At 45.0% G+C, this 16,115-nt stretch overlaps 1 protein-coding gene across 3 annotated transcripts; it reads left to right on the top strand.

Annotated features, from left to right (window-relative positions):
- The first annotated feature begins 9,626 nt into the window (after positions 1 to 9,626).
- On the top strand, positions 9,627 to 13,106 carry RBM3 (RNA binding motif protein 3). 3 transcript variants are annotated; one of them, XM_075538736.1, is made up of 7 exons: positions 9,628 to 9,780; positions 10,390 to 10,511; positions 10,721 to 10,827; positions 11,450 to 11,555; positions 11,646 to 11,739; positions 12,063 to 12,146; positions 12,499 to 13,106. In XM_075538736.1, exons 2-6 carry the CDS (start codon positions 10,409 to 10,411, stop codon positions 12,121 to 12,123), a joined length of 471 nt encoding a protein of 156 aa, XP_075394851.1. In that variant the 5' UTR covers positions 9,628 to 9,780; positions 10,390 to 10,408; the 3' UTR covers positions 12,124 to 12,146; positions 12,499 to 13,106. The 3 variants fall into 3 exon arrangements, with proteins under 3 accessions (XP_075394853.1, XP_075394851.1, XP_075394852.1); XM_075538737.1 differs by having other exon boundaries at positions 12,066 to 12,146; XM_075538738.1 differs by lacking the exon at positions 12,499 to 13,106 and having other exon boundaries at positions 9,627 to 9,780; positions 12,066 to 12,147.
- Positions 13,107 to 16,115: the final 3,009 nt, after the last annotated feature.

A 16,115-nucleotide genomic window follows, 5' to 3' on the forward strand; every position in this document is an offset into this window, starting at 1 on the left:
AGCAGCCATCCTCTCACCTGTCTTCCCCCAAAAATGTCATTTATAAAGCTGTGCTGACCCATCACAGGCTCACATGATGCCACAGTAGTAGAGGAAAGCTGACTGGGGACAACCAGACGAAGACCATTCTGTTTGCGGTGCTCAGAGGGGCCTTTGGAGACCTAAAATGTACCCTTTTGCCGACAGCCGGCTGACGTGTCTAGAGTTAAAGTGCATTCTCAAAGGACCGAAGGACAAGGCAAATCAACTCTGTGGGTGGGAGTTTGCACCCACAGGGCAGAGGAGTCCTTTCTGTGAATGGGAGGGAGGCTCAATGCCCCAGATCAGAACCCTATGTATTGCTCCTCTCGGCTGCTTCCTGCAAGGTAGCATGAGCGGCTCTCTCCCTTGCTTAGAACCAGTCCTGGAGAAACTGCCCAGGGGAACTGATGTCAGAAACTGAAGCCCAACTAGGAGAGACCTGTGGGAAAATAGAAGGCTGTCTTTAACTGGTGTGTGTTTTGAGGGGCGTGGTGCTGGAGGCAGCGAACAGAAGATAGGGCAAAGGTCATTTCAGCACTGGCTCCCACGTTTCTCCTTATCTGCCTCCCACAAGTGTCTATGGGGCAAGTATCCGGGCAGCCGGAGGGGAAGAAATGACCAGTCGGAGGGAGACAAGGTCTTCTCCATCGCTCCCCTCCAGACCCCCAGGGCTTCTAGGCTATAAACTTCAGGGGGCTTCCCCCTCCCAAAGTGCTTCCCTACTTCGAGCTTAAAGCCCCTACCAGACAGATAGATAGGTGCGGTGAGAGCAGCTGGGAGCAATCACTATGCTTGTGTTGTGCCTGGGGCGGCTCACCCTCTGGCTTATCTGCCTCCACACCCTTTCACCTCTGTACTCCTTGAACCGCATGTGATCAACCTCATCTCTTTCTCAGTACATTTTACCAGCCAGAATTAACTGATAATTCAGGAAGATACAAGCTCCCAGCCAAAACAATACACACCTGCTAGTACAACGGCAGGGGAAAACACAACAAGAAATTGGATGTACTAGTTACTACTGTCTAACAAATGACTCCAAAACAGCCACTTAAAGCAGCAAGTGTGTCTCATCTCGTGGTGTCCGAAGGTCAGAAACCCAGCACTGGCTTCACTGGGTGATTTTGCCCCATGGTCTCTCCTGAAGTTGCAGTCAAACTGCTGGCTAGGACTCCAGGCAGCTGAAGGCTTGGCCTGGCTGACAGACCCACTTCCGGCCAGGCTCACTTGCATGGCTGTTGGAAGGAGGCTTTGGTTCCTCCCCTCGGAGGAACCAGCTGGAAACAGTGTCTGAAGCAGAATTATTGGGATAGACAGATGCAGACCCTGAAGCAAGTATATTGTTCTTAGGTATCACTGAGTCAGCTATAACTCCTACCAACTCAGCATCACAACCAAGTGTTGCCCACTCATGCGCCATCCTCACAATCATTGCTCGTAGGAGCCCATTATCGCAGCCACGGTACCAAACAGCTTGTGGAGGGGCTTCCTCGTGTCTGGTGACCCTGTCGCAAGCGTGATAAAACACAAATTCAAATAAGAGGTGACCCAGCAAGTGAGAAGCCATGGGCAAGACAGAAGCTGCAAAGTTCATTCAAATTTAATCTCAGAGATGACACCTTTATACTGCACTCTAGTGGTCATAGAGTATAACCCTGGTACAACATGGGTGAGAACCACAAAGGTGTGCACAGCAGGAGATGGGGAACACAGGGAGCCCTACTGGAGATGGACTACCCCCTGGAAAACACAGTCTCTGAAGCAGTGATATTTAAGCAAGTAGATTGGTATTAGGTGTTGTTGAGTCAGTTACGACTCATACTGACTCTAGGCATGACAACCAAGTGTTGCCTGGTCTCGTGCCATCCCATCCTCACAATCACTGCTGGTTTGAGCCTGTTCCTGCAGCCACTGTGTCACCCCATTTTGTTGAGGGTCTTCCTCTTGTCTGCCGACCGTCTCAGCTACCAAACATGATCAAAGTATCAAAAACCAAATTCACTGCCATCAAGTCTATGCCGCTGAATCACAGGGACCCTATAGGACACGGTAGCACGTCCCCTGTGAGTTTCCAAGACCATAACTCTTTACAGGGCTAGAAGGCTGATGGTTTCAAACTGCTGACCCAGCAGTTAACCACCCCAACACATAACCACTACGCCCCTATAAGAAAATACAAGATGATAGAATATAAAACTGGCAGGAACAAGACATAATGAAAAGTATCCAAAGGAAAATTAGCCATGACTGTGGTAGTAGGAAAAAAGGAAAACTACACACTGTAGATGGAGAATATGAAATGAGTAATACAAACTAGGTATGAGTAATTGCCAAACTATCTCCAGTGATTAGACTATTTTATGTTTAAAAAATTATTTTATTGGGAGCTCTTCCAGCTCTTTCGACATTCCATACATTAACTGTATCAAGCATATTTGTGCACGTATTGCCATCATCATTTCCAAAACATTTTCTACTTGAGCCCTTGGTATAAGCTCTTTTTTTTCTCCTCCCTCCCCACCCTCCCACCCTTATGAATCCTTGATCACTTACATATTGTTATTATTATTTCATATCTTACACTGTCCATTGTAGTTAGATGATTTAAAAGCAGAGACCTTTAGTGGGTTATAAAACAAATCCAACAGTATACACACAGATCCAGCAATACTGAAAATGAACAGATACCAAACGATCTATAGAGCACACACACGAAAGCCCTAAGCAAAGGGAAATCACCATCTTAACACCATCTGATCAGAAAAGCAAAGAGGGACATACTCATGGACGAGGAAGGTCTGTTTACCACAGATGCATGCTTTCTTCCAGGAACTGTGAACAGTGTGATATGTGAAATCATGCATCTATTTCTTGACACACACAAAGGCTCTCACTGCCATTGAGTCATGCCAACTCATATCAACCCTATAGGACAGGGTAGAGGTGCCCCCTGCGAGTTTCCAAGACTGTAACCTTTTAGGGCAGTGGTTCTCAAACTTCCTAATGCCGCAACCCTTTCATACAGTTCCTCATGTTGTGGTGGCCCTCAACCATAAAATTATTTTCCTTGCTACTTCATCACTGTAATTTTGCTACTTTTATGAATTGGGTGACCCCTGTGAAAGGGTCATTTGACCACCCCCAAAGGGGTCGTGACCTCCAGGTTGAGAACTGCTTTAGTGGATAGAAAGCCAGCCTTTCTCCTGAGGAGTGGCTGGTTTTGAACTGCTGACCTTGCAGTTAGCAGCTCCATGTATAACCACAGCATCACCAGGGCTCCTCAAAATGTGAACTACTACATTTGCAAACCAAGTTGAGGGTGATACATTTCTGGAAAAATCAAAATGTGCTCAAACTGAGGCAAGAAGAAGGCAAAATGAACCCAGCAGTAAGTTTTCAGGAAACTTGCAGTGATCGTCAAGGACCTCCCATATCCCTGTAGCACAAAGCTTTAGGCCCTAAGTCAGATGGTTTTGCAGGTGAGTTCTAACAAACTTTTTCTCTCTCTAATTACACGAAAATTGTTAGTTTTTTTTTCAGTTTTATTAACCACATATAGGACAATTCAGTCATTCAAGCATATCAAGAAGAATTGTATAATCATTACCACAATCAATTTTAGAACATTTTCTTTCTCATGATTAAATCGCCTTTAAAATACGTTGTGTAATCACATTCACTTTATTCACATTAAAATAAGTTGTGTAATCACATTCACAGGTCTAGTGCTCCCTCCCCCTCAAGCTTTAAAGAGATGGTTAATTTCCATCTTATACAAATATTTTCAGAAAATAGGAGGGAAAGCAAAATCTGTTCAGCTCATTTTATGAAAAGCAGTGCAATAAAATTATAGATCTGTTTTCACTTATGACTATAGATCAATGCAAACATGCCAATAGAATACTAACTACCTGAATTAGTTATTTTTTTAGACTCACAAATAGTGTTTATTCCAGGAATACAAAGATGATTCAATATTACAAAATTCATCAAATTCATTAGGGCAATGTACCATCATAATAAACTACAAGAGAAAATGACTTCAAAGCAGAAAAAGTTTTTAAGGTTTGCTTATTTATGATATTAAAAGCAGCGAAAAATACTAATAGCAAATGCATTTTCAATGTATTTTCCCTTTAAAATCAGGAACAAGACAAAGATGCTCGCTCTCACTACTACTAGAAGAACCAACCAAAGAGAGAGCTGAGGTGTGAATTTTATAAGACTCGTTTACAAAATCACCCACCTTAAAGAAGCAACAAAAGCTCTTAGGAGTAAGAGTTCAGCAAGGTTTCCAGGTAGAAGACAACTTTAAAAAAAAAAGACCAAAAAAAAAAAAAAGACCAACTTAAAAGTCAAAAGCATTTCTTTACACCCGCAAATACCAACAAAACAACAAAGCACGTAGAAACTAGTTGACATCAGAACTTACAAACAAAATTAAACTCGAGTAGCATAAAGAGAAGTTGATCCGAATAAAAGAGAAGCGCCTTGTTCTTTGCTGGAAAGACTTTGGTAATATGTTATCTGTTGTATCACACGTTACCTCTAAATGTAATTGCCTTAAAACAACAAACTTGTATGTTGTTTTTGAGCGTCAAGATTCTGGGAGTGGCTGCAGGAGGCTGCAGTCAGGATGTGGACTAGAGCTGGAGGATCCACTTTGAAAGACAGCCTACTCACGTGGCTGTTGGCTGGCAGCTCTCTGTTCCCCACAAGTGAGGCTCCTCCCGAGGGCTGCTCATACGTGCCAGCTAACTTGGCAGAAAGTGGGCAGTCTGGATGTGGACGCCATTTGCAACCCACTGGGAAGGGATTTGCCGGATTTGATTCGTGACAAGTGAGTAAGTGCAGGCCACACTCAAGAGGTAGGGAGTTAGACTCCAACTCTTGAAGGGAGCAGTAGGGGAAAATTTGGGTGGGCATGTCTTCAACCCCCACAGGTCATTTTAAGATGATTCCACAGCAAGTGAAACCCACTGCTGTCAAGTAAGTGGATTCTGACTCCGTGACCCTGTAGGATAGGAGAACTGTTCCCCGAGGTTTCCAAGGCTGTAGATCTTTACAGAAGCAGACCCATCATCTTTCTCCAGCGATTTGGGTTCGAACTGCTAACCTTGCTGTTAGCAATCCAATGCTTAACCCACTACACCACTACAACTAACCAACCAAACCCACTTCCGTCAAGTCAGTATCTGAGACTGTAAATCTTTACAGGAGCAGACAGACAGCCTTCCCTTTCTCCTCCAGAGCAGCTGGTGGGTTTGAACCCCCAACCTTGAAGTAAGCAACCCAATATCTAACTGCCGTGTCACCAGAGGTTTTGTATGAAGCAGTTATTTCTCCTCAAACCCACAAATTCAATGCAATCCCAATAAAACTTATATCACTTTTTAAAGAATTGTAATAAGCTTACATCATAATTTAGAAAAATAAGGACTCGGCTATGACAAACTTCAAAAAGAAAAGGTATGATAAGGACTTGCCCAACTAGCTATAAGCCATACTAAAGACCATAGTAAGTAAAAGAAGAAACTGAGTTAGCCCAAGGGTTGACAAGTAGATCAATGGACCAGAAAAAATTAGCTAGAGCTCGAGATAGAGAGGAAGAAGGAGGATGGGATAGATTGCTTCCTACACGGGTAAGTAAAAATAGATGCTAGGACTTCGGTGCATATATGTATAGGTGTATTAAAATATATTTAAACCTGTCTCCGTGATCATTGACTGGCTGCAGACAAATTCTCAAGAATGGCTTTGTCTTAGTCTCATTAGAATGCCTTTCAGAAAAAGATCCGATCAAAATTGGCCTCGGAGGGGCTCTGCTGGGCAAATTAAAAGCAAGGCAAAGGGGCCAGTTGAGAAGATTCTTTTGACTGTATTTTGAGATTCTAAAGGAGGAATCTTGATAAAATTTCTCAAAGGATGCAGGATATTACAGGGGCTTATTAGAAAAACATTTAAAGAAGACAAAGCTATGTGGTTAGGCAAAGAGGAAAGTTGTACAGAGGCATTTTTCCTGATGGTGACAATGCACCAAAGACTGTCCTAGGAGAATTTCCTCGGGAAACATCCCAGCCACCTCACAGCCCTGATCACTGCCTTCAGACTTCTTTTTGTTCCCCAAACTCAACATTTAAAAGGAACATGATTTGAGGCTTTTGATGTGGTATAAATCAAAGAGTGTGCCTAACCTAAGCCCTGGTATCCTCAATCATCTCATATGCATGCGAAAGTTGGACAATGAATAAGGAAGACCAAAGAAGACTTGATGCATTTTAGGTATGATGGTGGACAATACTGAAAGTGCCACGGTCTGCCAGAAGAACAAACAAATCTGTCCTGTAAGCAGTATAGCCAGAGTGCTCCTTGGAAGCAAGGACAGCAAGACGTCATCTCATTCCCTTCGGCCATGTGATCAGGAAGGACTAGCCCCTGGAAAAAGGACACCTTTCTTGCTAGAGTAGATGGTCAGAGAAAAAGGAAGGCCCTCAATGAGGTGGATTGACACGGTGGCTGAAATAATGGGCTTGCACAGAAGACCAATTGTGAGCATGGTGCAAAACTTGTCTTTGTCTCAGCTGATGTACATAGATCGCTGTGAGTCAGGAAGTGATTTGGCGGCACCAACACCTAACAACAACAAATCAAAGGGTGCAGAATTCTTTGGGGAGGGGGGAGAGATGGAAACACCAAGTTCAGATATGCATAGACCTAGATGGAGGCTGTGTCAAGAAACAATAGCTTCACTTATTGATATTTTTGTTCAATAAAGGTTTCTATGATTTTGTAGCAATACTTTTGGAGTTCTATGAGTACAATGATGAACTCTCCATGGCTTAAAGACTTAAGTATGTGAACAAGAGCTACAAGGATAATAGAACAAAAGGTGGGGGGCATCTTTGTGACAAGTGGGATGAAAAAGTATTCTTAAAAATATATATCAAAATTAAGGATCCTTATTCAACCAAGGATAAAGTTAATAGCACAAATGTCAGAGTGGAACAGGCTATTTGCAATAGCCAACACCCAAGGGATTAATATTTAGACTTGCTAATAACACCAGAAGCAAAACCAAGCTCACTCCCATCAAGTCGGTGCCCACTCATAGTGAGCCTTCTAGGACAGGGCAGAACTGCCTCCGGGGTTTCGGAGACTGGAGCACTTTACAGGAGTAGAAACCCCATCTTTCCCCCACAAAGTGGCTGATGGTTTCAAACTGATGACTTCATAACCACTACGCCACCAGGGCTCCTTTAATAACACCAGGCACCCTTGCAAAGCAAAAAGAAGAGGAATCTAAGAACTTGGCCAAGAGGACTATGGGCAAAAGATACAAGCAGACGATTTATATAAGGAGACAAATACACAAAGCGATGCTCAGAGGCATTCTAAATCAGAGAAATATAAATTTAAAATGAATGAAGCATGTTCTATCCGGCTGGGACATTTTAGAAAGCTGGGTAATGCTAAGTGTTGGGAGGGAAGGGACATGCAGGCGCCTTCATACTTTGCTGGTAGGAGTTGACAGTGTACTCACTCCCGATAACAATCTGGCACTGCTTACAGAAATTAAATATGTTCAGCTACGATCCAAAAGAAATTTCACACTGGCTGATAAGGGAGCATTTACAAGGCATTATGTATTATTGTAGGCAACCTGAATGTCCCTTGTTGGAAGCTTGGAGCATTAGAATGCTCGTACACAGCACAGAGTTTATGGTAACCATTAGAAACAACGGACAGATTAGCTGTACATGTGGCAACCCAGATGGATCTTAAAAACAATGCTGGTTGAAAGAATACTAGCACTGCCATTTAATTAAACATGTACAAATGCCAAACCTATGTGAAATTCTTAATTACATTAAATGTAATAAAGTGAGTGGCAATAGGAGGAACTGGATGGATGGGCCTCGCATGAAACAAGGGTGATGGAATACGATCAGAGTGCAGATACTTTGAGCAGGAGACAAGTACATTTTGGGTGGTGGGGTGTTCATGTCGCCTAAGGCAGAACAGGATGTGTGTGTGTTTATATGTAAGTATCTGGTCTGTGATTCACAAGTTCAGCAGTTCAAAACCACCAGGTGCTCCAAGAAAGATAGTCTCAGAAACTCACGGGGGCAGTTCTACCCTGTCCTGTAGGGTCGTTCTGACTTGGCATGGACTCTCCATGTCAGTGAGTTATCTACGTATCTAGTCAGTGTGATATCTACTCAAGTCTCATCTGGGGAAAGACAGACAATTCCATTTTTTTAATGTACTCTGTGTGCTGTATTCTGAAAATGAGGGACTCTAGTCTGTGCTTTTGGGGAGTTGATCCTTAGAAGTCTTGATAAATCTATTCTGTGGATAAGTAATCTAGAGTCTCTGAGGGCAAAAAGCCCATTCTTCCTTAATGGGGGGTCTCAAAAACAAAATCTACCCAGTGGATTAACTGTAAAAGTAACTCACACACTGAAGTCTGGACAAAACAAGCAGAAACCCTCAGGGAGTAGAAAATCCACTCTCTGAGGCTTTCTACTCCCATAAAGAGTGATAGTCTTGGAAACCCACAGGACCAGTTCTATCTAGTCTCTTCTGTACGATCACAATGAGCTGGAGGACACCAGGGATAACAGGCTGGTAGAGATTGGACACAGAGCAGAAAAGGTAGGGAACAGTGGAAAGTCTGATGCCAGGGACTGGAGTGGATTCTGATTCCTGGTGGCACAGTAAGTAAGCGTTGGACTGCCAACGAAACGTCAGCGATTAAAACCCCTCAGCATCTCTGAGGCAGTCTGTAAAGTTGTACAGAATTGAAAACCTTGTAGGAAAGTTCTGCTCTGTCCTATAGGACCACTGAGTCAGAATGGACTCAAGGGCAGTGGTTAGAGCTACTCAATAGGAAACCATAGGGTTTCCAACATTGTACTCTTTATGGAAGCAAAGAGTCTCTCATCTTTCTCCCAGGGAGAAAGGGTGCCCCACCTTTCATTCAGATGCTGAGCACCTAACCAGTGCGCTACCAGGCTGGCCTCCTCACTTCCTGTTCTGACACGTAGCAACACTATAGGATAGATTAGAACAAGGCAGGGCTGCCTCCTGTGGGTTTCCCAGACTGTAACTCTTTGCAGGAGCAAAGAAAGCCTCCTTCCTCACGCGGTGTGGCAGATGGTTTTGAACAGCCAGCCTGGAGGTTCCCAGACCAACGCATAACCCGCGATGCCAGCAGGGACCACTTCAGGATAAAAAACGTCCAGGCCCATCAGAGGTTGGAGGACTAGGTCAAGAAGGTAGGCATCAGGCAAAGGATGTTAATTATGTTGGCTGACACCAGGAGGAAGGTAAATGTAACCGTGAGGATGTCGGAACCAATGGGGAGGGGCTAAGAATACGTTCTGGGTCTGAAAGGAGTAGGAGATCGGAACCGTGAGAGAAAGTTTGGGTGCAGGAGGGATGATGACGTCAGGATGCACCAATCACACACACACACACACACACACACAGCCTCCATTCCCGGAAGCGCACCGAGCGCATCGTTCCTTTTGCTCTCCCATCCCTTCCTCTAGCCCCCGCCTCGCTCCCCCAGCCCTTCCCCCCGCCGCAGATCTCAGCCAATGAGCGAGCACGCCGGCGCGCGCGGGGGCTCACGTTCCGTGACGCGTACGCTACGTACTCTTTATCAAGCGTCTTCCCGCGCGGCAGCCTCCTCATTCTCGCTGGTCTTCGGCGCTAGCTCTTGTCGCTCTTGCCGCTCTTGCACTTCTGTCCCAGGTAAGCAGCGTTTCCCCACGCGCGGCGGCCCTTCCCTCACACGCGCCTAGGGGAGCATGGTGGGGTGTCCGTGAGGCGTAAGGAGCTAGGCCTTTGGGCTTGGGCTTCCCGGGGCGGGCGGGTCCTCGAATCTTGCATAAAACGCTTCTGTTCCTGGGTGTTTGGCGCACGGTGTCCGATGCGATGAAAGCCGGGAAGGGCTGGCGGCCTGGGTGGCGGCCGCCGGGGCCACGCGACAACCGAGACTTGCTACCCCTACCCCATTTCCCTCCCCACGTGACCGCCGCCATCTTGTTCTGCGGGCGCGGAGGGAATGCCAGGGTGTTCTGGGCCTGCGTGGCTGCACAAAATGACGGGCGTGGTGGCTGGGGAAGTTGTGAGCATGCGCGATGGCGGCCTTCAAATGGCGACCGGGCTGAGGGAGCCCCGCCGATTCCCGCCTTTTCGCACTCCCTCCTCAGTCTCCTCTTAATTACTCTGGCTTTAGTTAATTTATCGGTTGCGCCACATTCCTCTGGCCATCATCATTTTTACCACTTGAGCCTGCCGTCCTCTTTGTTCTCGCCCACGTACGCAAATTACCCTCCCCCCCCTTTTTTCCTCCCATAGGACCCAAAAATCCACTGCCATGTCTTCTGAAGAAGGGAAACTCTTCGTGGGAGGTCTGAACTTCAACACCGATGAGCAGGCGTTGGAAGATCACTTCAGCAGCTTTGGGCCTATCTCTGAGGGTGAGTGAGATGGACCAGGACACGAGGCACGGAAGTGGGACCGAGTCCTGGTTTCTTGGAGAGACTTTCAAATTCTCACATAACTAGACTTGTGTAATTTTTTTTTTAAGGCTGAGGGAGAACCCTATTTCAGGATCAATTAGGGTTCATTTCTCAGGCCCCCTCTTTCTGGGGTTAATTGAACCTCATTTTCCCATTTTTTTCGTCAGTGGTGGTGGTCAAGGATCGGGAGACTCAGCGATCCCGGGGATTTGGTTTTATCACCTTCACCAATCCAGAGCATGCTTCAGATGCCATGCGAGCCATGAATGGAGAGGTAAGGCCTCCTAGCTGCAGAGGGGCCCTGCTCCCATCTGCCAGCTTCTCTGTTCTTGTTTTTTCCCTCTGCTAGGGGCAGCGTGGTCATCAAGGCCCCACAGTGCCCGCTCACGGGAGCGCGACTACCTTCTGTTCTAGGGGGTGGAGGGCAGCAGCAGACAGAGCCAGGCTGCTTGGGAGGCGACGACTGGTCCTGCATGAGGCCGAGAAGCCACCTGTGGATGGTTGACCCGCCTGGGCTTAGGTAGTAAGAGTCTGCAGAACTGCGGGCGTGGCCCAGAGAGGACCTCGTGAGTCTTCTGGGATGGACTCTGAAGCCTCAAGCCAAGGGAGAGGTGTCTGTCTAGCCCTAATATGTGTTGGGCAGCTTAGGAGTGGGGAGAACTCAACTGAGTTGAATTGAGATGTAAGTAGTAGCAGGGGAAACGGTGAATTCAGGTCATTTTGTGGGATTGTATAACTCTTGAAAAAACGATTCTGGTCAAAGGACCTTGTTCTGGAACATGGCACCCAGAATCTGGTTTCCAACAGGAATGTCTGGGCTCCTCTGCCCATCCCCACTCTTCCCTTACCATTGCCCTGACTGGTAACCTTGCTTTGTGTCTCCTCCCCACACCCAGTCCCTGGATGGTCGCCAGATTCGTGTGGATCACGCAGGCAAGTCTGCCCGGGGGACCCGAGGGGGTGCCTTTGGTGCTCATGGGCGTGGTCGCAGCTACTCCAGAGGTGAGTATGGGGTGGTAGATTTTGATCATTGAAGGTTGGTGATGGAGCTTTATTTAGAGAACTGCCAATTCAATGTTCTGTTTGCTGCAGGCGGTGGGGACCAGGGCTATGGCAGCAGCAGGTATGACAGTCGACCTGGAGGATACGGATATGGATACGGAAGGTCCAGAGACTATAGTGGCAGGTGGGTAGCCAAAGGGTAGGAATTCTCTGCTGTGCTTGCCTCTTGTGAAACAACAGCATTTTTAAAAACTTGATAGGAGTAGATTAAAGGTTTTCAAAGCAGGAGATTATGACTTCGTTGTTCGGTAAGACAGATTAGAATTGCCGTCTGTAGGGTTTCCAGGGCTGTAAATCTCTACAGTGCTTGGTGGTTGAAAACGCCCCATTAATAGCTGTGTGCTTTAACATACCATCATGGTCCTTCAGGTTTGCAAGTATGTGATTGCCCTTAATATTGGTTAGGTGTGTATGTATACATTCTTAAACTGTTTCCTTTTTTCCCAGAAGCCAGGGTGGGTATGACCGCTATTCTGGAGGAAATTATAGAGATAATTACGACAACTGAGATGAGGCATGCACATAATGTAGGTGAGACTTGTATGTTCCTGGCATGAGCAGATGTGTCGTCATTCTACCCCGTGGTGTTCCTCTCATCTCTTGCCAGGCTGCTCAGCATTTCCACTGTCCTCACATAGATCACCTTTTCAGTCCATCTAACCACCCCCACCCCGGTCCTAGATCCCCAGCCTTCCTCCCTTGCTCTGAAGTGCATGGCATTCTGGTGGGGGTTCAGGGGAGGGGTGTCCTGAAAAATCATCTACTTTTGCTGATAAGCAAGAGTGATCCAGCCCTCAGCATCCTTATCAACCCTGGGAGGTAAGCATGTTGTCAGCTTGTCTCTTCCTGACTCCACAATTTCCCCCCTTCTTGCTGTTCTCAGATACACAAGGAATAAAAATTCTTCTGAACCAGGATCGTCCTTCCAGATGGCTGTATTTATAAAAGATTTTTGGAGCTGCACTGAAACATCTTTGTTTTAGTACATCAACTTCTATTTTTGAATTAAGCTCCCAGGGTAGCCTGTTAAAAGACCTTTTAGTAAACGCCATATGTTTTTAAAACTTTTTTCTCCCATTTAAAGACAAATTCTGCGACATTTGTAGAGTCTGGGTATTTTTCCTTTGACCAGTTTTCTAGTTTGGGCACTCAGGATTATTCTGGCAAAAAATTTCAGCCAGGCCGATTTTCCCCCCTTTTAATTATTGAGTATCTATAGGAACATTTTAAAAGTTTTGTACACAATGTTTCTTTTTCATGGTTAGAAATTTCCGAATGTACCTACAAGAAATCTGCATCGATAATGATTACTTAGAGGTGTTTTTTTACTCAACATTGAAATCACCGCCCTGATTATATAGAAGAGCTTAAAAATGTTTGTGAATGTCAATTTTTTTTTTAATACTGGAAGAAAAAATATTCTGTTGTGTTTCATGTAGTGTTTAGGATGTCCTTCATGGAGCCGATTAAAAAGATGAAATCTGAAAACGATACTGACAAGTGCTGTTTCCTTAATCTAGTTTTCAAATAAAAATAAAGTCAGAAAGAGGGAGGCTTTGAGAAAGTTGGTTGGAGGAGTGAGCAAAGGGGCGGGCAGGTATTGGGGTGGGGATGGGTTGGCGGCTGAGACTCAAAGTCCATTGGTGGTTGGTGGAAATTGAATGCTGAGATATGGTGAGTATGATTGGGGTTGACTTGGCTAAAATGTTAAGTCCCACTATTCGGGGTTGGGGAGTAAATCTCCCTAGATTCCAGGTATGAGGTGAGTATATTTCGAAGATGTTTTTGATAATGAAAAGACATCTGTGTCCATAAATGGTGACAGGTTTCAGTTATTTCCCCAGAAATTGGTGTAAGGGAGGTTTATTACTCATGAGAAGCGTGAGAGCTGGTTCAGAAATGGGTTTGAGACCCTAAACTCTGAATTCAGTTCCATTGTCAAATCCAATCCCTACTACCAAGCTATTTGACCCTGATGAGTCATTTAGCTTGTCATTTAACTCTCCTAGTAGGCCTCAGCCCATTTTAATCTGCTGGGGCTGAGAAATAGCATGCAAAGCTATTTCTGAACACCTGGGGAAGCACTCACAGATTGAACCTAGAAGAATTCCTAGTATTTCGTGTAATAAAGATGGTGATGGCCCTATTTAGTCTGAGTTTGTTACTCTAATTGGTCTTGGTTCAATTCTGATAATCAAGTTTTTAGTTACCTCTGGTTGCCATTGCTTCCAGTTGGCAAAAAAATATATATGGCATATACCTGGCTGGTTCTGTGCCATATCCCATTGGATTGAAATGGGGTGGGGAGGGGTTATCATGGGGAAAGTGTTGACGGTAACTTCAAGGTTGGTGGTTTGAACCCACTTGCCAATTCTGGTGGGGGAGGGAAGGTGAGGCACCTGTTTTCCATAAGGAATCTGCCTCGGAAACCCTATGGAATGAATAGCTGCTCTAAAGTGGTTCTCAACCTGTGGGTTGTGACCCATTGGGGTGGGATGGGGGAGTGTGGAGTGAATCTCATGGGTTGCTGGATTACAGCAAATTTATAGTAATGAAGTAATGAAAATTTTATGGTTAAGAGTGTCACCACATAAAAGGTCACAGCATTAGGAAGCTTGAGAACCACTGCACTAAAGGGCTGGAATAGGGGTGTAAGCTACCAGCTGAGGCCCCTCAGCATTTTCCCATGTGCATGTCCCATGTCAACTGCTTTGGTGGTGCATGGGGATAACTGCAGGTTTCCTGCCTCACCGGCTGAGTCAGGCCAAAGTAAGGAGCATTGTGGTTATTCCCACCACGTGGGCCCTTCTGAAGCGATGTTCTTTGCTGGGCCAGAGAGGACAAGCATATCTCCCCATTATGGTTAACCAGCCAGTGTTTCTGCTTTAAGGATCTAAGCGGGAGTGATAGACCAGAGGCATTTCCAACTGGTGTTGGAAGAACATGCTCTAGGGATTTCAAGGCTGTTGACCCTTTGTTGGAAGCATACCTCCAGGCCTCAGAGAGTTGCAACTACAAACTTAGCCAGCAACTGAGTTAACAATCACTCCTGATTCTGGAAGTCACTTTGGAGGCCTGGTTTCCTTTTTAAAAGGTCCAAAGAGAACAAGGTCCAGGTCATTCACATAGTTTTCCATAGTGTCCGTAATCTGGGCACTTTTCATGAATAAGCAATAAATTCTAATTCTGGTAATTGGTTGCATAGCCATTCTCACCCATTAAACTCATGGGCCCCTAGGTTTTTTTTAAATTAATTGGGTCCCATATAGGTCACATGCTCAATGAAATTCTTGACCAGTTAACTGGTTTTAAAGGTTTGATTGAGGAATCCTTAGGTGGCGCCAACTGTCACACACAGCCACTGACTAAGTGGCGCTTTGGAAGCAAGGTGATTGCAATCTCCCTCCAAAAGCCCACAGCCTTTGAAAGCCCTATAGACAATTTTGTTGAACTGATTTACTCACCCGGAGGGAGAGTCAATGACAATTGGTTGTGTTTTTTTTTGTTTTTTTTCTGGTTTGACAGAAACTGATTAATGTACATGTTTCCAAAGAACCCCTTTGAGACCAGAAACCCCTGAATATCAAAGGTATGTTGTATCCCAAGGTTTGTGCAGACCAAACTCAGCCTACAAATACTTTGTATTTTCAAGCTCTCGGTCTTAACCTATCCCTGAAATCTTAATTAGCAAAGATCATTTTCTTTTTTTTTTTTTTCAAACAAAGCTCATTTTCTGACCCCAAAGCCCATTTCAAGGTCCAAAATGTAGACTGGGCTTTGCATATGACCTTCAAATCTCAAACCCTGTCTTGAGCAGAAATCTGTTTTTTCCCCACTTTGTCTTCCAGCTTAATTTCTTCTCTATCTCTATTCACTCTCTAAAATTGGAATCATTAATAGTGCCCACTTCAAGGAAGGATGGTTATTAGGTGCCACTGAGTTAACTTCTGACTCAGACTAAATGAGTCTTGGACAAGTCCCTGACATCCCCATGTCCTTGCCCCACTGACAATAGGAGCATGTAGAAAACAAAAGAGGCTTTAAAAAAATACCTGATCTTGAATACTTCGGGTATGTAGAAAAGCTTATTAGGTAATAAACTTTTATCAAACGAGAACTTGACAGATCCCCTACCTAGCTATATTCCTGCTCATCCCTCAGCAGGTCCATAATCCCTTTTATTAAGATTCCAGAAAGCACAGTTCTGGAAAAGAAAAGTTAATAATTTTGACCTGATGCTTTTCATAATCTTTTATTCTCAATAGCTGGCTTCACACCATTAAAATGACCATGGAACCTGCATTATGCTTGTAACTGATGAATTTGGGTATGTGAAGACTCATTTTGTGTTTGTGAGTGTGGACATTTCCATAATAAAAGGTTAAAAAGTTGTTAGGGTGTGATTTATTTTGTTCCGGGCTATTTGAGTGGGAAGTGGGTAGCTATCAGGTATTTTCTGTTGGCCTGCCTCATACTTCAGCACCTAGACATCTAGACCAG

Source organism: Tenrec ecaudatus, chromosome X (assembly GCF_050624435.1).
Source record: "Tenrec ecaudatus isolate mTenEca1 chromosome X, mTenEca1.hap1, whole genome shotgun sequence".
Classification (NCBI taxonomy): Eukaryota; Metazoa; Chordata; class Mammalia; order Afrosoricida; family Tenrecidae; genus Tenrec; species Tenrec ecaudatus.